Source organism: Otolemur garnettii, unplaced genomic scaffold (genome assembly GCF_000181295.1).
Source record: "Otolemur garnettii isolate 467f Iridium unplaced genomic scaffold, OtoGar3 scaffold00073, whole genome shotgun sequence".
Taxonomy (NCBI): domain Eukaryota; kingdom Metazoa; phylum Chordata; class Mammalia; order Primates; family Galagidae; genus Otolemur; species Otolemur garnettii.
Genome location: NW_003852468.1, coordinates 5,639,450 through 5,661,853, shown reverse-complemented (window position 1 = coordinate 5,661,853; position 22,404 = coordinate 5,639,450). Strand labels below are relative to the sequence as shown.

At 46.7% G+C, this 22,404-nt stretch overlaps 1 protein-coding gene across 1 annotated transcript in view; it reads right to left on the bottom strand.

The window, feature by feature from the left end:
* The window catches only part of CASQ2 (calsequestrin 2), a 59,594-nt gene extending 38,106 nt beyond the window's left edge, over positions 1-21,488 (bottom strand). The window contains exon 1 of the mRNA XM_003793827.1: positions 21,044-21,488. Coding sequence (XP_003793875.1) covers positions 21,044-21,277 — 234 coding nt within the window. The 5' untranslated portion in view covers positions 21,278-21,488. The remainder of the gene's footprint in view (positions 1-21,043) is intronic.
* Positions 21,489-22,404: the final 916 nt, after the last annotated feature.

Here is a 22,404-nt window from a genome sequence, read left to right as displayed (position 1 = left end):
CTACCAGAAAGATCCTGAGCCACTAATGTTTCTTTTTAAGGTATCATCTCCATTTCTATGATTTTGTCATTTCAAGAACGTTATATAAATAGAATCATATAGTATGTGATGTGTTGAGACTCCTTCCTCCCTTCTGCCCTCCGTTGCTCCTTTTCTTCCTTTTCTTCTTTCTTCTCTTTCTTTCTTTTTTTTTAAGAGACAGGACCTCTCTTTCTGTAGCCTAGGCTAGAGCGCAGCAGCATGACCATAGTCTACTGAAACCCCAAACTCCTGGGCTCAAGCAACCTTCCTACCTCAGGCTCCTAAGTAGCTGGGACTACAGGTGCCCACCACCATGTTCAGCTAATTTTTCTATTTTTAGTAGAGATAGGGTCTTGCTCTTGCTTAGGTTGGTCTCAAACTCCTGAGCTTAAGCAATCCTCTTGCCTCAGCCTCCTGAGTAGCAGGGACTACAGTACATTCCACCTCGAACAGCTAATTAAAAAGAATTTTTTTGTAGATATTGGGGGGCTTACTATGTTACCCAGGCTGATCTCAAACCCTGGCCTCAGAAACCCTGCTGCCCTGGCCTCCCGCAGTGCTGGGATTACAGGTGTGAGCGATCACACCTGACTGATTTTTTTTTTTTCACTTAGCGTAATTATCTATAGATTTGTTCAGTTTATTGTATTTATCAATACGGTACTTCTTTTTATTGCATAGAATTTCATGGTATGGATGTGCTGTAACTTGTTTAATTATTAGCCCATTGAAGGAAATTTGCGATGTTTCTAGTTATTGGCCATTATGAATGGAGCCACTGTAAACATTTGCATATAGGTTTTTGAGTTAAATATTAGTCTTAATTTCTGTGAAATAAACTCCTACAAGTACAATTGCTGGGTTGTGTGGTGGCTGCTTCTTCAGTTTTTAAAGAAACTCCCAAACTGTTTTCCAGATAGGCTGTACAGTTTTTACAGTAAACGAGATGTAGGTTATCCAGTTTCTCCATGTCCTCGTCAGCTTTTTGGTGACATAACTACTTTTTATTTTAGTCATTGTGACAAATATGGAGCATATCTCATTGTAATTTGTATTCGTGTTTTCCTAATGGCTAATGATGTTGAATATTTTTTATGTGCTTACTTGCCGCGTGTATGTTTTCTCCCATATAATGCCTGTTCATGTCTTTTCCCATTTTCTACTTGGATGATGATGATGATGATTATTTTGAGACAGAGTCTCTCACTTTGTTGCCCTTGGTGACATGGCGTCACAGCTCACAGCAACCTCAAACTCTTGGGCTTAAGTGATTCTCTTGCCTCAGCCTCCCAAATAGCTGGGACTACAGGTACCCGCCACAATGCCTGGCTATTTTTAGAGTCGAGGTCTCAATCTGGCTCAGGCTGGTCTCCAACCCATGAGCTCCAGCAATCCACCCGCCTCGGCCTCCCAGAGTGCTAGGATTACGGCATGAGCCACTGCACCTGGCTGCATTATTTTTTGATCTTTGAGTTTTGAGAGTTTCTTTACTACTAGTCCTTTTTTTGATGTGTGGTTTGTAAATATTTTATCTCACTCCAGGGCTTGTCTTTTCACCTTCTTAATGGGGTCTTTTATAAAACAAAAGTTTTTAATTTTGATGAAATCCAGTTTTTCCCTTTTATATTTCTGGATTGTACTTTTGGTGTTAAATCTAAGAACTCTTGGCCTAGCCCTCGATCTTGAAATGTTTTTCTTTCTTTCTTTTTTTTTTTGTAAAATTTTCACAGACAGACATAGTGGCTCATGGCTGTAAGGCAGAGAGGCAGGAAGTTTACTTAGGCCAGGAAATGGAGACCAGCCTGGGCAATCTAGTGAGACCCTATCTCTAAAAAGAAAAAAGTAATTAGCTGGGCATGGTGGCATGTGCCTATAGTCCCAGCTATTTGGGAAGCTGAGGGAAGAGGTTTGCTTCAGCCCAGGAGTTCAAGGCTGCAGTGAGCTATGGTCATTGCATTTCAGCCTGGGTGACCAAGTGAGACCCTGTCTCTAAACATAAATAAATGAACATGTAAATAAATAGTCTTATAATTTTTACATTTTAAATTAAATTTTGTACAAAGTGTGAGAGTGGTTGAGGGTGGTTTTGTTGTGGTTGTCATTTTTTGCCAATAGATGTCCAACTGTTCCAAAACCATTTGTTGACAAGATCATCAATGGACTTGCTTTTGTGCCCTTATCAAAAATTAGTTGCTGTGTTCATGTGGGTCTATTTCTGGTCTATTTCTATCTAATTGGTCTATGTGTCTGTCCCTCTACTGATACCACATGGTCTTCATCACATTAGATGTATGGCAAGCCTTGAAAACAGGTAGGCTGCCTGGTCCCACCTCATTCTTCTTTTTCAAAATTGCTATAGCGATACCAAATACTTTAGCATTTCCATACGAATGTTAGCAAAAAAAAAATCTTCCTAGGATTTTGGTAGTACTTGCTTTAGCTTGGAGAGAATCGTGTATTTACAATGTTGACTCTTCTACTTCACGAACATGTTAAGTCTCCCCATTTATTTGATCTTTGGTTTCTTTCACCAGCATTTCAAAGTCTTCACAAATAAGTCCTGTGCAAGTTTTGTTAGATTTATACCTTAACATTTAAGTTCTTTCAGTGACCATAAGTGGTGTTATATTTTTAATTTTAGTGTCCATATATTTATTGCTATTATATAAATATGCAATGGATTTATATTTATCTTGTACTGGCAGCCCTGTTATACTCATTTATTAGCTCCAAGAAGTTTGTGTTTTGTAGAACTCCCTGGAATTTTGTATGTAGACAATTTTGTCATTTGTGAATAATTTCTTCCTTTCCAATCTATATGCCTTTATTATTTTTTTTTTTTCTTTTTGAGACAGAGTCTTACTCCGGCACCCTGACTAGAATGCCATAGCATTATAGTTCACAGCAACCTCACATTCTTGGGCTCAACCCATCCCCTTGCCTTAGCTTTTATTTTATTTTTAGTGGAGACAGGGCCTTGCTCTTGCTCAGGCCGGTCTCTTGAGCTCAAGTGATCCACCTGCCTTAGCCTCCCAGAGTGCGAGGATTACAGGAGAGAGCTACCACGCCCGGCCTTCCACCTGCCTTTTTATTTCTGTATGTTTTCTTACTATACTGGCAAGAACTTCTGACACTGTTTTGAATAGGCGTGCTGTGTGTTTTTTCTTTGCTTCTCCCTTGCAAGGATTTGTGTATATTTCCTTCCATTCCTCCCAGTTTTCTTCACGTTCGGTAGCTCTGTGGTTTGCTTCAGACACGGGCGGGGCTGCTTGTCTTCCAGGCGGCATGACCCTGGGTCTGTCTGGCCCTACAGCGCACGCTGCGTCCCAATTCTTCCACTTTGTGTTGTGTAGTTGCATCCTTCATGTGCTCTTCATTCTTCGTTTCCCAGCGTCTATGGCCTCTCCTTTGGATTGCCTCTCCTGTTACAACTTCCCGAGGTCTCTCTTTGCCTGTTTATCTTCCCTCCCTGACTTTCTCAGCTGCTCCCCATGCTCTTCCTCTCTAGTTCCTAATCACTCCCATCTAAGTCCCAGGAGACTGGGCAGAAGCACAGAGAGCTGCCTGAGAAGTGGTCTTGGTGGAGGAGGCTGGGGTGGGGAGAAGTAGCAGATGGCACCCCTCTCCCACCCCCCCACACAGTATTCTCTGCTTCTGGGATTCTGGCTGAGACTAGGAAAGACTCAGGATGAAAGGCAGTGTCATTGTTTGTGTATGACTCATCTTGAGCTTTCCTGCTTTGCCTAAATAGACCAGTTGTTCTTCAAGGTCACTTATATTTAGTCTATTGCACTCAATTTATTAGACAAGGTCATTGTTGAATGAGTTTTCTGGCTTTCAGGATAAGCTACTCTCCCATTTAGTGCTGTCAAGATCTTAAGTTAAATGTTCCCTTGTCTATCACTCAAAGTGAGGACTGATGAGCCACAGTGGCTTCGTGATATACTAAGTTATCTTTTTCCTAGAACTTGAGCCTCTGACAGTGGTTTTTACTGTGCATAAAAATCACCCATGTGTCGAAATGGGGCTTTCTGGGCCTTAGCACAAAAGAGTAAAGAATAGAGCTGGGTGGAGCTCAGGAATTCATATTTTTATAAACCACACGACCACACCCCATGATTCTGACACAGCAGACTTCATACCACACCCTGGAAAATGCTGCTATAAATGGTTGTCATTCACCCAAAGTGATGCAGCAGAGAGTTCTGTGGCCCAGGGGCCCACACTTGGCTCTTTTGGCCCCTCTACCTTTGGCATAGGAAAGAGGTACTATTATTAATAACAGTAAAATAACAAACGAGAAAGAAACTGACTCTGAGAATTAAACAGAGAATTTAACTCTGACCTCCCTCGGGCATATACTATCATATTTTGTTTATTTTTAGATAGAGGCAAATGTGGGCCTCTCCTAGGCATGTAAAGCATAGCTTTCTAGTTATCTTATTGATATTTACATGTGACTTTTGAAGATATATCAGTGATATATATATATGCCATCCCAAATAAACTCAGTTCTGCTTTCCTGACTTCCTGGTTAACTCAGCACAACCAGTCAGCCTCCTGTGCCGTAGATGGACAGACAGAGCCTGCAGTAACAGATGGGCCAGGATCCCAGCCTAGCTGGGGGCTGTGCTTCTCCTCCTCAGCACCCTTAAAGTCCCAGCTGCTCTGCTGTCATTCTCACCTCCCCGCCAGATCAGGCCCAAAGCCTGCCCACTTGAGCTCTGTCATCACGGCCGTCAGTCCCAGCAAGCGCCCTGCATAGGCTCTGGGTGGCCAGGGCTGGCAGCAGTCCAGGAAAGCAGTGAGGCTAGAAGGGGGAGAAAGCCTGGAGGCATTCTGGGTTCACTTCTAGCACGGCCTGCCTCCCTCAGGACCAGGAGCCCCTGCTGAGCCAAGGGGCAGACAGGACACTGCCTCTCACGCTTGGCTGGGCTTTGCTGCCGCCTTTGCTCTGTCCCCAGATCTCGAGGTCACATGCTCCCCTCTCTTCTCTCTGGCAGCCCAGTCTCACTGCACTGTCAGGCCCCTGCCAGCCCTGACCACCCTCCTCTGCAGCCCTGCCCAGGCTCGTCTTTCACCTTGTTCTCCTCTCTGGGGCGCCAGTAGCCTATCACAAGAGCACAGTGCCCTCCCACTTCTGTTGCAATTGTCAGAGCAGGTGTAAGTCTCTTCAGTATTGTGACTCTTTCCTTCCTGAGGAAGAGGACCCGTTTCATGCTCTTTTTGCTTCATGCACAGTTCCTTGGGATACTCAGCATACTTGTGGATGAAGGGATGGATTGGTCTGGGTGTCTGACAAGTTCAAGGGGCTCACGAAGCGAGGGGGGGCAAGAGGCAACTGCCACCAAATATAGTGACTAAGAGTTCTATACATGAGAAGAAAAGGCGGCATCACGTGTCTCATAAACTCCCAGAAAATTGGCATTCTCTTTTCAGATGTGACTATAATTTTCTCTTACTGACTTATAACCATTCCTGTTTTCTGTTTCTGGTTTTGTTTGTGGGCTCGGTTGGTTTCTTCTCAGAGTGTCTTGCCTGCCATCATCCTTCCATCCTGGAAAATGGAGTTGTCTCTTGCCCAAAGTGACTCAGGCAGAGGAGGCTACGGGCCCGTGTACAGGCCCTTGACCTTGGTCAGTGTTTATTCTTTCTAGAAACATTAGGATTTGCTTTAACCATTGCTGATTCTTTTAGGCACAAGGAAAACTTCCAAAGGGTCTATGTAAATAATATGCATAATTCAGTAGGAGAGAAGCGGGTATTTGTACCACAGCCTTATTTTGAGTTCTCTTTTATATTATTGTATTTTGTGGGTATCACTTATTGCATCACTGTTACCTCTGTAAAGACGGGGTACAAGTAGATCTCATCTTCAAATGCATAAATGACACAAGGATAGTATGTCCCAATAATTAAAAGCTCAGGCCTTAGAATCAGAGACCTGGATGCCTGATGTCTTCACAAGCCTGTGTTGTGACACCACTGTCCAATGTGGATAGTAACAACATCTATTTCATGGGACTGTTTTGACGACTAACTAAAATAATGCGTGGGAAGTGCCTGGCACAGCTCCTGGCTTGCGGTACATGCTTAATAACCAGATTTTCTTTTTAATATTGTGACAGCTGGAGAGGGCTCTGGATCCTGTGCCGGTTCAAGTGTACCACAGGCTAAAGTATTGCAATGGAAAGAGAGCCACCACCATTAACTGAGGATCTACTATGCTGAGGTACTGTGCAAAACAAAAACATGTAAGAGGCGTCCTCTTCCAGAACCTTGTGATTTAATGAAGGTGGAAGCTAATAAAAAATTAGTTCTCGGTGCTAAAGGGGTAGCACAGAAAATAGGGGCTTTGGAGACTTAGAGAGAGTGAACTCCTGGCCTGGGAGGTCAAATCATGCAGAGCCTACTGGGCTGTGCTGAGTATGGTGGATTTAATTTCCATGTACTCAGGATGAATCTCAAATCCCTAACGTGGACAACAACATGGTTCAGACCACCTGCCTGTCTGGCCTCATTTGGGGCCACGCTCTATGTTACTTAATACAATTTTCTTCAGCACTTCCAAACGGCAAGCTCCTTCCTCGCTTGGGTCTTTGCACAGGGTCACCCCATCCAGCTGTGTTCCCAAGCCCAGGCAGGGCTTATCTCCAGCTGCTGGCAGGTGATGGCTCACCCTAATTCACACAGAGGCACCAACGCCTGCTGTGCCTCGGCAGGCGCCCTCCCTGCCTGCAGAAGGCCTTCCCTCATTCTCTGCCAACACCTCCTGTCCTGGAGTCTACACTTCAATGTCAGCTCCTCAAAAGACATTCCCTATCTCCCAATCTTACTTTTCACTGTTTTCTTCCCTTCTAACCCTTGTCTGTAGTGCCCTGAGCTTTTCTTTCACAGCCCTTGCTCAGTTTGTAAGCGCACACTGACTTATATGAGTATTTGTCTATCAGCAACCACGTCGTAGCCTGCAAGCTTCCCTGTCCACGTGTGTTTTTCTCTCTGTGTTACCTGCAGCACCCAACACAAGCCCTGAGCAGGCTAGATCTCAAAACATAAATGAGTGAGTGAAGAGTGAGGCTACTTAGAAGAGGGGAGGCCAGCTAGACCCTGCAAGAGGAGTGTGTGGATGGGCAGAGGGGACAGCAGGGGCACCCCAGGAAGAAGAAGGGCCTGAGCAGAGGTCTGAAGCCGTGGGTACCCAGAGGCGTACAGGAGAACAGGCTGGCCTGCTTGAGCAGTAAAGAGAAAGAATGTGAAGAATGTTAAATATTAGGAATAAAACTTCTGATTTGGGAGTTGAGTACCAGCCTGATATGACTAATTTGATAGGGAGGGTGGATCTGGAGGCATAGACGAGGCAGACGGAAAGAGAGAGGAAAAGAAAGGCAGCCAGTTGGGAGGCTGATGCCACAGTTTGAGCGGAGGTGCTGGTCTCAGTCCACGGCAGTAGCAATGGGAGAAGGGACTCAGGCAGGGGAGGCTACAGGGTGAACACCAGTCAGGCCTGGTAACTCTTCCTTGGCTTTGGAGAGAGATAGGAGGGAGACCAAAGAAGAGAGAGGAGGCAAGATGATCCCTGGGTCTCCAGCCAGGGCATGGAGTGTAGGACACACTGTGACATCAGGAGGGCATGGCAGGACCAGCCAGGAGAGTGAGGTCCCCACTAGGGCTGGGGGAGAGGTCCTAGGTAGAGCTGAGGGAGTGAGAGAGGACCAGCCAGGAGAGTGAGGTCCCCACTAGGGCTTGGGGAGAGGTCCCGGTGAGGCTGAGAGACTGAGGGCAGAGAGCCTGAGCTCCAGGGTGAAGGCTGGCTGTCTCAGAGGCAAGGGCAAGCAAAGCCTGTCCTGGAGGCCAAGAGGAGCTGTCAGAGAAGTGGGCAGAGGGCAAGGATCCTAGTGCCATGACTCCAAAGTCACAGAGGAGCAGGTGTCATTGCCAATAGCACAGGGAGGCAGGAAGAGCTGGGAGGGCTCTTATTTCAGGCCTAGTAAGTCAGGGGTGACCTTTTAGAGAAGGGCCAGGAGGGATGCCAAAGCACTGGGCATTAAACAGTTGAGTGGGCGTCAAGGACATGTCAGAATGGGTGCAGAGCCTTTGTGCAAGGTTTGCCTGTGACAGGAGGGGCAAGGGAGCACAGCAGCCAGGGCCTTGTGGGGCAGCACAACTCCTGCTCCACGGATGTCCCTTCCATTCTGGGCCCCCTGTAGGGAGTATCAACCTATCAACCCTCCTCTAAGGAGGGAAAGACAAGAAGAAAGCCGCCCAAGAACCATCTTTGTGGGCAGGCGAAATGTATGGGGCACAGCGGGGGAGGAGAAGGGGCTGGTTGCTTGTTAACGGGAGGTGGGTGAGAATTACATTCTGCAGGGTGAGGAAGCTGAAAACAAAAATCAAGATGGGGGGTGGCTGTGTCTCAAGGAGTAGGGTGCTGGCCCCATTTATGGGGGGTGGTGGGTTCAAGCCTGGCCCAGGGGCAAAACTGCAAAAAATAAATAAATAAATAAAATAAATCAGAACCGAGGAGTCTGGGTGAGTGTCACAGACTCTGCTCTCAGTGACTGTCCCCCAGGCCAGTCAGTAAGAGTACCCTGCCTGTGCCCTGCTCTTTCCATGTAACTCAGGAGCCAGATGGCTGTTTTTACCCACTGTCCCTGATACCATCTGGCGCCACGTCAAGCAATTCAACAACTGCGTGTCCTCCCCTGAAACCGGAGAGCGGGCCTTATCTCCGGTAATCTCCTGTCACTTTCTGCTGCCCTCGAATTAGGCCTGGGCTATGTATAGCTGAGCGTTGGTTGGCACATGACACCGCCATGGTGGAAGTTGGCTAAGGGATGGGACAGCTATTTCATGGGTTTTAAGCAAATACTGGGGCCTCTTGGAGCTTGAATGGTGACTCCCAAAAGAGGCATGAAGCAGAGGGAGGCTACTGATTGTTTTATTGGCACTTTGGGACCGTCACCTCTGTCAGTTCCTTTGGAAGAGACCCAGGAGCAGACAGTCCCACAGTCCCACCCCCACCCACCTCCAGTCTGAGAGGTGTATAACAATAGCGTTTACTGGGTGTTTGCACCATGCCAGCTATGGCTCCAACTACCTTCTCCTATTGAAACTTTACAAAACCCTCATGAAGTAGAGACCTGTAGATGAGAAAGTGGAGGCATTGAGTGGCTGACCAACTTGCCCGGGGCCACACAGACCTCGGGTGACCCAGCGGGGATTCCCACCTGACATTCTGGCTCCAGAGCCCCACTCCCATTCATTACATTCTCCTCCTGCCCCCCGGGGCCTCCTGGCTGGGCTGCTTCTCAGCTACGAGACTCTGAGCAGGTCATAGCTTATCTGATCTTCAATTTCTAATCGAAAAAAATGAGATCTAATCTTGCAAAAATAACAAGTGCTTAGTGACTGTTCCCTGTACATTCATTCACTACACAGCAGAGCCCGCGGCGCTGGGTCAGTGGTTCTCGGACCTGGGCACACCTCGGCATTCCCTGAAAGCAGATGCCGGGCCCAAAAATCATCTGTTTCGGATTCAGCAGGGTCAGGGCTGGAACCCAAGAATCTGCACTTCTGACCAGGTCCCAGGAGCTGCTGCTGCTACTGGCCTTGGGCCTACACACTGAGAACCACCCCATCCCCTAATCTCTTAATCACACACACAATCACAGTCTTATTGTGTAGTATTCTGTGATGCCCAAAGTGACAGAAGGAGGGACGCTGTCCCTGACGGCCAGGTTTTTTGTTTGTTTTGCTTTATACTAAAAATATTGTTGCAATGGGACTTTTTTTAAAGTAGATTTGTCCAACATGGGGCTCAGCCATGCCTCTTTCCAATTTTTCTCATCAGAATTCAGTGCCCCAGAGCTTGTGAAGACACACTCTCCTCTGGGAGCCCCTCCTGCCAACTGTCCCTGGGAAAAAGCCCTAAACAGCATCAGTGCTTTTCTGGAGCTGGGGAGAGATCCTCCTCCTCTAAGTCAGCCTTCGAGGTTTATAGTCTCCATTTTAGAAAGGTGGTGGGATTGCTTCCCCTCATGGGGAGACCGCCTAAATATAAAATAATGGCTGAACAAGGAGAGCTTTGACCTGTCTCTTCCATAGGGTACTTTTAAAAACAGAAGAGGAACCCAGTACTTCTTGGCCGACCTTTTTGAAATATCCGCCTGGCATTTATTTTGTTAGCGTCTTCTACTGATAGCAAATACCAGAGATAACTGACCCGGGTGGCGAGTGGCAGTTTCCAACGCTTTCACGTACACGGTGATTTCAAGAGCAGCCCTTTACTGAGCACCCAACCTGTCACCTCTTTTGTCTTCGGAAGACCCCTATGAGACAGGCGCTGTGGTTTGTGTTTTAGGAAGGAAGCGTCCTCAAGTCACTCGTGAGGACTGCAGTGGCTACACTGCTAAGCGTTATTGCCAGGGGCTGTTCACGTGCTGGGTTCACTTCTCCCCATGTTTCCAGGGGATACATTCATTTCCATTGTAAACTGAATGTGTATGTGGTCAGGTCCATGGGCAAGTGTCATGAGTTCCAGTGGCCGTGTGTGTCATAGGTAGAGGCAGGTGAATAGCTGACAGAGGACCTGTGACTCCATGGGCTGGCCCAGCACATGGCAGATGGTGAGAAGTGGCCTGCCTGGCCTGGGCACCTGGGCAGTGGGTGGGCCCTCCTGGAACCAGGCACTCTGGGCACTCGGAAGCAGCTCTGGCCTGCCCAGTCCCTCACACTGCAAGATGCCTCACTGGCTATTGTCCTGAGTGGCCATCCAAATAGAAGCAGCTTATCAGGATAATTCTGGCCTATCACGTCTGGTATATCAAATATGAAGCCTTAGAAGCTTTTTTGAACAGGCTCAGCACTTTGGAGGGCTGGCTTTCTAGGGCGAATAAGTCATTTTAGATATTTGCTAAAGCTAAGCTGATATTTATACAAAACTCCTCCTCATCAACCTGTGAAGCTCAAACTGTAAGAGAGTGGGGGCTGCTGATTTTAAAGAAAGATCTTACGATTCTGAAACAGGTTTTATTTCTTCCTTTTTTTTCTGGCTGCTTTATACTTGTATTATATCAGCCCTTAAATGTTTCCATCATGGTGACCTGCACAGTAGCTCACATTCCTGGTTAACGATCTGTAACTTTGGGAGGTCGTCTGCCTGGGGAATAAGTGATCAAGTGTCCAGTGTGGGCTTGAGTAGCACTGAGGGCTTTGGGGGGTAGCAGTAGTGAGAGAAGGTTTCATTTCTGAATCAATATTCTCCATGTCACAAAACTTCGATTTCCTTATTAATTCTATAGGAGAAGGAAGAATTTAAGTATAATCTGCTCAGTCCATGCTCTTGCAAATGGCACTTCCTGTTCTACCACTGCACCCCAAGCCTTGGTTGTATGACTGAAAAGTGCTCAGCAAGCACTCATCCAAGAGGTCAATGGCACTTGGGGGGCTACAGAGAACTGCAATTCACAAGGGAGCACCTCCTGAGAGAGCATTTCCATGTGAGGATTCGTCCTCAACGCCAAACCAAAATAAGCCTGACCTCATCTGATTTTTTAGAGCGGAGCAGGTGCGCGTTTGGAGAGTACCATCTTTGGGCAGTGAACAGTTGGAAAAAAATACTTGAATCCTGTGTGTGTTGCTATTCTCTGCCTAGTATTCCCACATCGCTCCATCTGTAGAATCACTTGACTCCAGCAACTTCATCTTGCCTTCCTCTCTTGGGACTTGGAAACGTAGTCCCTGGGAGACTTTCCAGGGCTAAGTAGGTTTAGAAGGCATGGTCATCTTTATAAAGCCCAGAGATTTCAGCCCACATGTGTACATATTTTGGGCTGAGAGCCCCATAGTTAAAAAAACAATCCGTTTCACCCACATTTTGGTGGGAGGGAGTAAGCAAGGGTCACAGGCCCCTGACTCTGACAGATTCACTCTCTTTACTATGGGAATCAATACTTTTTAAAATGTCATTTAGCTGAATTTAAAAACAGAGATCAAGGATAAGTATATTCTCCCTACAGCAATGCATTTATAATCCCTTGCCTTTTCTTTCTTTCTCTCTCCATCCACCCATCCAACCATCCAGCACACATTCATTAAATTCCATGCAGGTGTTAAGCGTTAGTCCATTTGCTCACACTAGTCATTTCGGTTCAACACGCAGTGGAGTTGTATAATTTAATGTTGCCTGAGTGTGGGTGAAAATCCAGAGAACAAACTAAAGGCACCTGGCCCTTCCCAGGTGGGCGCTGTTTACCAACAGGAAGCAATCCCCGCAGCTGCCCCCCGGCATGGTGGAAGAAACATGCCATTTGCAACCAACCAGGTGTGGGTTCAAATCCTGCTGTGTGCTCTGCTATTTTATAGCTTAGTGACTTAGGAACATTTTTACTTAACTGTCTGGGCCATTTCTCTGCCTATGAAGTGAGAGTATATTGTTAAGAATTAGTAAAGTATTTCCAGAATGAAAAAAATAAATATTCAACATGCTCCATACTCATATGAAATCAATATATAAGCAATTACATGTTCCTAAGAACAATAGACACTATTATAGTCCAGTTTGGGGGTAGAGGAAGCGGGAGGGGGGAGGACGTCTGGCGGAAGGAGGGCGGCATGAGGCGGATCTCACCTAATGTGCACAGTGTGAGGGTGTCTAACACGCCCGCCGGGTGAGGGGCTCTTCTACAAAGGCAACTTTACCCTGGAAGTGAGAACAATGTAACCTAAATATTGTACCCTCGTGTTAATTTGGATAAAGTTTTAAAAAAGAATTAGATAAAATAACACATGCAGAGCCCCCAGACTGGCCTGGTTTATGGGAGTCTGTAATCCACGCTGTTTCCCTTCTCCTTCCCTTTCTGTTCCTTCAGTATTTGTTCAACAGATTCTGCTGAATACCCACTGAGTCGGGCACTGGTCAAGGTACAGAAAGGGGTAGAACAAGGTTTCTACAGAGGGTGTCAGAAAACACGAAATATGTCAGCCCAGTACTCCAGAGAGAAACAAAGCCGGGTAGAGGAGGTACAGGGAGCGCTGGGAAAGAGGGATCTGTACAGGTGTTCAGGTGCTGACTTGTCTGCGAAGGTGACCGTGAGGCATAGACCTAAAGGAAGTGAGGTCAACAAAAGACGACCATCCCTGTAGCCATCAGGGGCCATGCCACCTATGCTGCTGTTTGGGTGCAATTTGCCCCTGCTGAAAACTCACGTTGAAATTTTATTTCCAATGTGTCCCATGTCGGGAGGGGGGTCTAGTGGGAGGTGTTTGGTCATGGAGACAGATGCCCTGTGAATAAATTAATGCCTTCCTGGGGGCAGGGTGAGTTCTCATGGGAATGGATTTATTCCCTCCTAAGAAAGCTGGTTGTTAAAAACCATCTGGCTTCATGGTGGGGGGGGGGTCTCTTGCTTCCTCTCTCACCAGGGGTTATCTTCGCACACACCTGCTCCCCTTCTGCTTTCTGCTTTCTGCTTTCCATTGTGAGTTGAGGCACCACGAGGCCCTCACCAGATGCAGCTGCCAGTCTTAAACTATCCAGCCCTCAGAATCATAAGCCAAATAAACCTCTTCTCCGTCTAAGTTGCCCAACCTCATGTGGATTCTGTTATAATCACACTAAACGGACTAAGACAGAAAATAAGACAAATATTTCCTGAATTAATGAAAGAATGAATATTTCTATTCAGGTGTTTATGAGACTTGTTTTCACATTATAGAGCACCCTCCAGGTGCACTGAGAAGCTGGCCTGCACTGTCCCATTTAACACCATGACATCTTAGTATCTCACATCCACACGCTCCAAGGTTCTTAGACTGTCATCTGTTTGGGGGTAAAGGGACAATAGCCCAGAGCAATCAAATAAATGCATGTCTTCTGTTTCTAAAGGTCGATCCTGGACCCTAACATAGGAAACTTAGAAAGGCCCCTTCTGATTTGGTTTTAGGAAACCAGGCAATTCGAATGGGAAGCTCTCAAATAGGGTCAGACTTCTCTAGTGCCAGATGATTTCCTTCTAAGACGGTCCACAGTATTACTCACAGACAGAGTGAGTGACAGGGCAGTGAGAGAATCCAGGCCGAGTCTCACAGCAGAGATAAATCTCTGCACCCTCAGAACCAAATTGATATTCCACCAGCTGTCTAAGTCAGAGGGATACTGACAGAGCGGATGGACCAAAGATCAGACGGTAACATTTGGGAGATTTCTCTGACTCCTTAGACGGGGCCATTGCTTTGCAGACTTTACTGTTCCCACAGAACTCCCAGAGATCCCATTTCAGGGGAGGTTGTGATTCTGGGGTAGAGCTGAGAGTCTTCATTTCTAACATGTTGAAAAACAACAGGAACGGCAGGTCAAGCTGGTGTTCAGATACCTGGATGATGTGGCTGATTTTGTACCGAGATACCAGATTGCCTCCCCGGCCATGGGACATAGTTCACTCCAAACCAATGAGCCGATTTCCACCGTTCACAGTGCTGTAAGCACATTCCTCATCATCCATTCCTTCATTGATTCATCAAAGATTATTGATTATCTGTTAAAAGCAATGACTATTTGATGAATGAATGAATATTTCTATTCCAGGATTCATAGCACTTATTTTCCTGTCCTGAAACATTCACTAATTTGCCTGAGAAACACCCCCCTCCCATGGTTTTCCCTTAACTCAATAAATGCTTATTAGTTGCAGTCTGGGCTATCTGGTTGCACCCCTCATCTCCTCCACCCTCCCTGCCTTCCAAAACACAATGTGAAATATGCGATTATGAAGGGAAAGTGTCCAGAGAGCCTAAAACTGCTCTGAGCTCTGTGCGTTTGCTTTCTCCTTCCTTCTAGAGAAGGTCACGGGCCGAAAGATTGTTTCTCTGTGAGTGTGAAGCTCACCAGTCCCTTTCCTGGCTTCTTTTTCACTTTGGGAGGCTGGTTCTCCCCCAGCAGAAAGGTGAAGAGGACAGGATGAGGAGGGCTTTGGGGTCAGGAAGAAGATCTACGTGGAAGCAAGAGGGGACAGGAAGAGTCTAGGATCCCCCATCCCAGCTTAGGTGTGGGGCAGAATGGGGACGTGTCCAGGAGCTCGGGAACTAGCATTCAGGCCACCATCCTGCTCGCTCCCCACCACTGGGGCTCCCACCACATTGTCACCCCAGCAGTGCATTCATTCTGTCGTGTTTCTGATTCACAAGCAATTCCTCCATTTTTGCCCAATGTGAACTTTTCTCCTTCCTTCCTTCCTTCCTTCCTTCCTTCCTTCCTTCCTTCCTTCCTTTCCTTTCCTTTCCTTTTACTGTTTTTCACTTCCCCTATTACCACGTTCACTTTGAAGCCAGGTTTCAGGAGACTTCGAATCTAGCAGAAGAAATCCACCATGGATTTGTCCATGGGGAGAATGAGTAAGTTAGAAGGGAGCTGGGAGCGCCTCTCAAGGGGAGCGAGACGGCTGTGCGGGAGAACAGGGAGCGGCCTGGCTTCATAAATGCACAAAGCACAGGCTCAGCAAGGCCCTGGAGAACAGAGGGACGCTGAACAAAGGGGACGTGGAGAGAGAGACCCAGGCAAGTCCCTCCTCTGCAGGGCCAGCTGGCCATGAGTGAGCCCTGTGGTCCCAGGCCTGAGCCCTGGAGGCCGGGTTTCCTAGTCTGTGAACTAAGGGGTTAGGTGGTGTCGTGTCTGAAATCCTGCCTGAAAGGGGAATATGGGCTGAAAGGGGCCAGCGTGTCAGTGCCCTCTACACACCAGAGGCTGCGCCCTTGTGGTGCTGGCTCAATCAAGTCCTTGCAACCACATAGTCATCTCCCATCTACAAATAAGGAACCAGGTCTACCTGATTTGGAAGCTCGTGTTAGAGCACGCCATTGCTCCAGCACTTTAACCTAGGGGAAGATGGTGATGTTGACAGATTCTGTCTGGCAATATTTATAGAACAAGATAGCAGCAACGGCTTGCACAGCAATTTCAAGGCAAAAGAGGAAACAGCAAACAAAAGATCAGGGAGAAATTGAATACTCCACTATATCCTCCTCTCTGTCTCTGAGCGCTCTACTGCCAGTAGGAGTGGGCCACTGTGGTGTGACTAAATTGACTACCTCGGCTGAAGCTGCGAGAGACAGGATACAGAATTGCAGCTCTCTTTATAATTTGTGTTGACACCCTGATGGGAAAAAGAGAAAAGGCGTAGAAAAATAATTCATGAAAGGAAAAGATATACAAGAAGCAAGTGATTTTAGAAAAAAATTTAACCTAGCCAGAAATCAAAGCAATATTCATAAAACAACAGCGAATATTTAAGTAGAGGCCAGGTGTGGTGTGTGGCAGTTCACACTTGTAATCCCAGCACCTTGGAATAGTGAGACAGGAGGATCCCTGAAGCCACGGGTTTGAGACCAGCCTGGGGAACATAGTAAGACTCAATCGTATACAAAACTAAGAAAAATTAGCTTAGCCAGGTGTAGTGGTACACACGTGCAGTCACAGTCACTTGGGAGGCTGAGGTAGGAGGATCACTTAAATCTAAGAGCTTGAGGCTACAGTGAGCTATGATCATTACACTCTATTCCAGCTGAAGCAACACAGCAAGACCCTGCCTTACAAACAAAAAAGAAAAAAAATAAGTCTAAATAGACAAAGTTTTTTAATCTCTAAAAATTGTGTCAGCACCCCAAAATATGGAAATTATTTTAAAAATATGTACAGTGACATAATGGAATGCTATGCTAGCATTAATATTATGTTTATAAAGAGTTTAAAATTATTTAATGACATGGAAATACAATATATGGAAATGAAAATAAAGGAAACAAAATTGTATAAATGGTATCACCCCAATTGAGAAATGTTTGTCTGTGTATAGGAAAAAATACTGGAAAGAAAACCATCAGAACATCAACTATGTTTATTGCAGGGTGTGATGATTTTTAATTGTCTTTTTCATCCTTGTTCACATATTCTGAAATTTCTAAATGAGCATATGCAATTTTCTTGATGAAGAGTGCCCAAGAGGGAATCAGGGTTACCAGCTGCCTAAGTCAAGGTTATATCTATGAAATGAGGGATCCAGAGCAATCTAGGTGAGTCCCAAGGTCCTTTTGAGCTCTAACATTTCATTCATTTCTTTGCTGACTTAACAAGCACGTACAGAACATCTGTACAGAACTATGGACCAGAACCCTGGGGCCTCTATAGCTAGACCAGCCAGATTACAAAGCAAAGTCTGTGAGGTTGGGGCTTCTTGGTGTCATTCTACTTACCCTTTTCCTGCTAAACTTTTAGTGACTTTATAATCTCTCTCTTCGCCTCTTCCCCTTGTTAAGCCCTGTTTTTATGACAGATTTAGACTCTGGGGTGTGGGATGGACATGATTGGTAACATCTTAAAGGACTATGTCTCCCGCAGGGACTTCACTAGGTAGGAATAAAAATCTTACCCTAAAGGAATGAAGCCCTCTTGGCCAAATGAATGGAATGAAGCCCTCTTGGAATGAAGCCCTCTTTCCCATTTTCTTAGGAAAAAGCTAACAGGTGGAAAAACGTTTGCAAACTCTCCGAATCTTTGCTTTTACGATTCCCTCCCTGCCCTTGCTATTTGGCCTGGCAGTCCTGACCTGTTTCACAAACCGGTTCTGGCTCTTCCTCTTTCCTGCGCATTCCCAGAGGAACCGTAAATCGCTCTGCTGTGGCACGGACCCCCCTGCACTGTAACTTTCTGTTTGCATGTCTTCTTCCTTATTAGGCTGGAAGCCACTTGAGCTTCTCACTTTCCCTGTATCTGCAGCCCCTGAATTGCACAGCGTTTCAAGGATCTTCGGATAGTGAATCCCACCCCATGGCCAGGCTGTTTCTGGGTCTTTTTATTGACATCCCTTAGAAATACAGGCAAAATATCATGATAAACAAGTGCCCTTGGAGTTTTCTCAGTATGGGTAGCCCTGTGATAGCCTCTAATGCTTAAAAAATTCCCCAGATTTTTCAACCTGGGCATGACAAATCATTGGAGAGTGAAATCAACTTAATAGGTTGGGATCAATTTTCAAAGTGAAATAGAACAGAACGGAATATAAACAGGATAGAAAGTCTGTGGCATCTCCCAAATAGTAACAGTAAGTATTGTCCTGTGAAGCTTTTGTTTCTGTCGTGCATGTGGTATCTGCATGCTAGGTCATGGTGAGCTACAATGAAATACGTTGGAAGCCAGCTAGGGGGAGGGAGCCCAGCTCGCCTGCAGCTGCATGGCCATGGGCAGGCCTCCCTGCCTGTGGTGCGCACTGAGGCCTGCACCCACCTGACAGCTGTAGCCCAGGACCCGGCAGAATATTTTTCCCTCTGCAAGTTTGAAGTCCAGGAGATTAAGAGGTCAAAATAATTGTTTTACCCCTGAAGAAAACTTAAGGGCTTGTATCTATTCTCTCTTTCTACTCATGCAATTCCAGAGCCATTTTTCCCTACTGACTGAGAAACAAAGCCTGCCACTGGCAGTTATGTCAACATGACTGCCCTCTCCCACCTTCCTGATGGAGCCTGGAACTCCTGCCTGGCTTGGGCTTTTGCACGAGCGGTGCCTCCAGGGCCATGTGCTGCTCAGCCTCTTGCTGATACAGCTGATGTATCACTGGCCCAGGCTGGGTGAGCAACTCTAAGGAAGGCTCTTGAAAGAATATCAAACAGGGCCTGCAGCAGCTCCCTGTGCACTGTCTGGCTCATTCCAGGGCCAGTGCAGGGAGGGACTCAGACTTAGCCCCTCTGCCTTAGTTTCCCCATATATATAATGGGTATAGTTACTGTACCTACTTCAATAAGTTACTGTAGGGATTAAACAAGCTAAAATATATGAAGTGCTAGAACAGTCCTCTCACAAGCAAGCATTAAATCCATATTAATTACCTTCATTTGATCAATCTTTAAGCCTGTGTGATAGCTGTTATTTTTCCATATTTATAGATAAGAAATTAAGTAACCTGCCCTGTGTCATGTGTCTAGTAGAAGCAATGCCAGAACTTAAATCGAGCTCTTCTGATCCCCAATTCTGTGTTCTTTTCCCCTAATGATGCTCCACTCCAGCTGTAGGGGCCTGCGGGGCATGGGACCTGCTACTATTCAGAGCTTCCTGTCATGGGCCTCTGCTGGGCCAGCACCCACTCAGGAAAGGGACACTTGGATCAAAGGTGACTGGAGGGGTGGTGAGCCCAGGGAAGTCCTTTCTTGGGATTTTGCTTATGCCCAGAACTTAGTCTCTGGGGAGGTATAGTTGGAGGAGATACACATGTGTATTTGTTTTTTGCAATTTTTTTTTTTTTTTTTTTGGCTGGGCCGGGTTTGAACCCACCACCTCTGGTACATGGGGCCAGCACCCTACTCCTTGAGCCACAGGTGCCGCCCCATGTGTATTTGCTTTTTAAAACATACATAGGAAATCAGAAATGGATGTCATTGCCTACAGTGGCCACCCAAGGGCATTCTGGGTCCTAGGGTAACTGAACAGGGTTGGACATATAGGGGAGAATTCTTATGGCTTCAGTTAACATGTTCATAAAAATGTCTCTCAACCGTGGAGTGGGAGGGAAGACGACGCTGTGAGTGCTGATTTCACGGGCAAAGCACCAGCTCTGCTCTCCGGCAGGTTCTTTTCCCGCCTGGGAGTTTCTCATGTCTGTGGTGCAAAGACCTACCAAGTGGCCTGCTTTCTCTTGCAACCCGCAGAGGGAACTCAATTTCCACATTTAGCCCCCAGGGTGGAGCCTGAGGAAAAATATAATGATAGAGGTAATGTTTCTTCAAATGTTTAGCATTTTGTCAACCGATCTCTCCATAACGACTACAACACCATATAAAAATCCTATGAGAGTAGGTGTGTGTTTGTATGCTGATCAAAAGATACTTTAGGATTCTGGAGCTCTTTTTAAATCATCAAAGATGTTTTTGATGTATTGGGGATGGTTTGGTGAATTTTATTCTAGGCAATTTGTTTTAAAAAATATAAATCCACATGGATTTTTATGAGCAATTCTGTTAAACCACACTGTTGGGTTAGCCTGAGTTCTCTGATTGCACTGGGGAACAGACTGTAATTCTCAAATAGCCCTTTTCACAGATTTGCACCTGGGCTGGGCATGGGGATGGAGGAGGAATCCTAGTGCCCCCTAGGATTCTTGGCACACCCAGGTCCTCTGAGAGTGTAAGTGATCTTGAGCTGTCCAGGAGGAGCTGTAGGAAAGGTTTCTGGGGCACTTGTAGAGGATTAGAAAACGGGCCTTGGCGCCAGGTTACGAACAGGCCGTGTAATGCGGTTAAAATAAGAACTGACTTCAGCATCTGGCCTACGCTCACACCAAGAGCTTTCTGAGAAAAAAAAAAAAATTTCCCATTAATGAACACGCAGCTCAGATCACACATCTATGTTCTGTAGTCCTGACTGAACGCAGTCACAAGAGAAGAAAATCATGTGGTGACGTCCCCTCCGGGACCCATGCAGAGGCAAGGTCAGACCACTCTGGTTTCTCCAGGATTACGAGGAGGCTTGAGGGAGCAGGAGCGGGACTCGGCACACTGAGTGAAACCCACATGTGATCCCCGCATTCCTTCCAGCCGTGAGCTTTAACAATAGTCCTAACTTTCTTAGTTATTGGGTTAAGACATTTATATTCTACCTTTAGAAAGATTCACTTGTACCCTTACAAGATGAACCACAGCTACGATTTAATACCAAAAAAAAAAAAAATAGTTTTATCTTTCTCCCCTGAAAACAGTGGCTGGGATAAGGGCTCTTGAAAAATCCATCTGAGCATGATGTGAAGACTTAGACCCCTCACTGCACGACACATCCATCCTCTCCCCTTAAAGTTTGGCCCCAAGCCTTGTTCAGGCATCTCAGCTTTGCAACAAGAACAACCTCTGATTCACAGGAGACCAAGATGCCGCAGACTCCACTGCATCTCATGTGTGCCCTCGTTCCCACACTCGAACCCCGGCCAAAGACACATCCCGGCACGCACACTCCCCCATGCATGGCCGGCTCGTCCCTTGGCCCACTCACCTCGAGGACAATTTCTTTCAGTTGAAACTGCTTTTGCGCAACTTTATCTGAAGACACTGGCTCGTGGTAGTACAGGCAGAGCAGGTCGTATTTCTTCAAAACCTGCTTGAAGTTCTTCTCAGAAAGACTCACCACTCGGTCCTTCCCATCATACGTGGGGAAGTTCAGCCCCTCTTCTGCCCTGCAAGAGGACAGCAAACAGACCCCCACAACAAACAGATGAGTTCTCTTCATTTGGGAAAAGTTTCGATTCTTGTTCCCGAAAACACTACGTGTAAGCGGCGGGATGGAAGATCCTCGAGATCTTGCTGAGCTGAGTAGGAACAGAAAGGCTGATTTTGTCTGTTTTATTTGCCCTGCCTGGGGCTGAGAAGTGACACTTCACCTCTTTGGATCCAGCCAGCTCTGAAATCATGGGCTGGGGACAAAGAGTGGCAGCTCACACACACATGCGTGCGTAGAACAGAAGCCAGGCTAGGGAGCTGGGAGGCCCAGCCCCAGATACCTTACATAGCTCTGCCCAGCCCCTGTCTCATTAGGAGCTCCATTTTTAGGATGCAGTTGTTTCAGGCTAAAAATAAGTCATGCAATGAATAAAAAAGTTAGATATGACTCTGTTGAGGGATTCGCTGTCAGAGTGGAGGAGAGGGAGGAGGCAGGAGGAAATAGAGGAGGATGGGCACTCGTGAGATCAGGAGGCTGGAGATGTCCAGGGACTCAAAGAATCTCGAGAGAGAGGAAGGAAAATGAGAGGAGGGGGAGGTACAGGACTATGGCACCTACAAGCAAACGGAGAGGTCAGAACACACTGAACGCCACTCACACAGGGTGGAGCTGTTAAATGACTCCAGGGAGGCAAACTGGCCTGTCCCCTGCTGGCAAGCTGCTCCTGCCCTGCTACCAGCATGACATGGAACACAACAGCGCCCCCAAGACACTGGATGTCACCTTCTGCCCCTGTCCTTCCCTGCCTCCCGTCCTCTCCTCTCAGAACTCTCTGTCAGGCACTGGGTGAGGAATGCAGGGACACCCTTTCCCACCGCCCCAGCGCAAAGGAATAGAAAGACCCCCCTCCCCCGCCCCAGTTCCTTTCCTACTATCCCTGCCCACGGCTGAAGCCTCCCGCTGCCAGGAGACTCTGTCCTCATTTTAAAATTAAATAAAGCACGGTTCATTAGCCTTCCTCAGAAACCCTCTTGGGTTCCCTGCACTCACCCCTGTCATATTTCTTGTTTTTACATTAACCCTGGTGTATCATTGACCCTTTCATCTGCATTTAGACAGGCTGATGTGGAGGGCCCGAGGCAGACAGATCAGAGTTCAAATCCCTCCTCTGCTGTTTAAAAGCTGATGAACTTTGG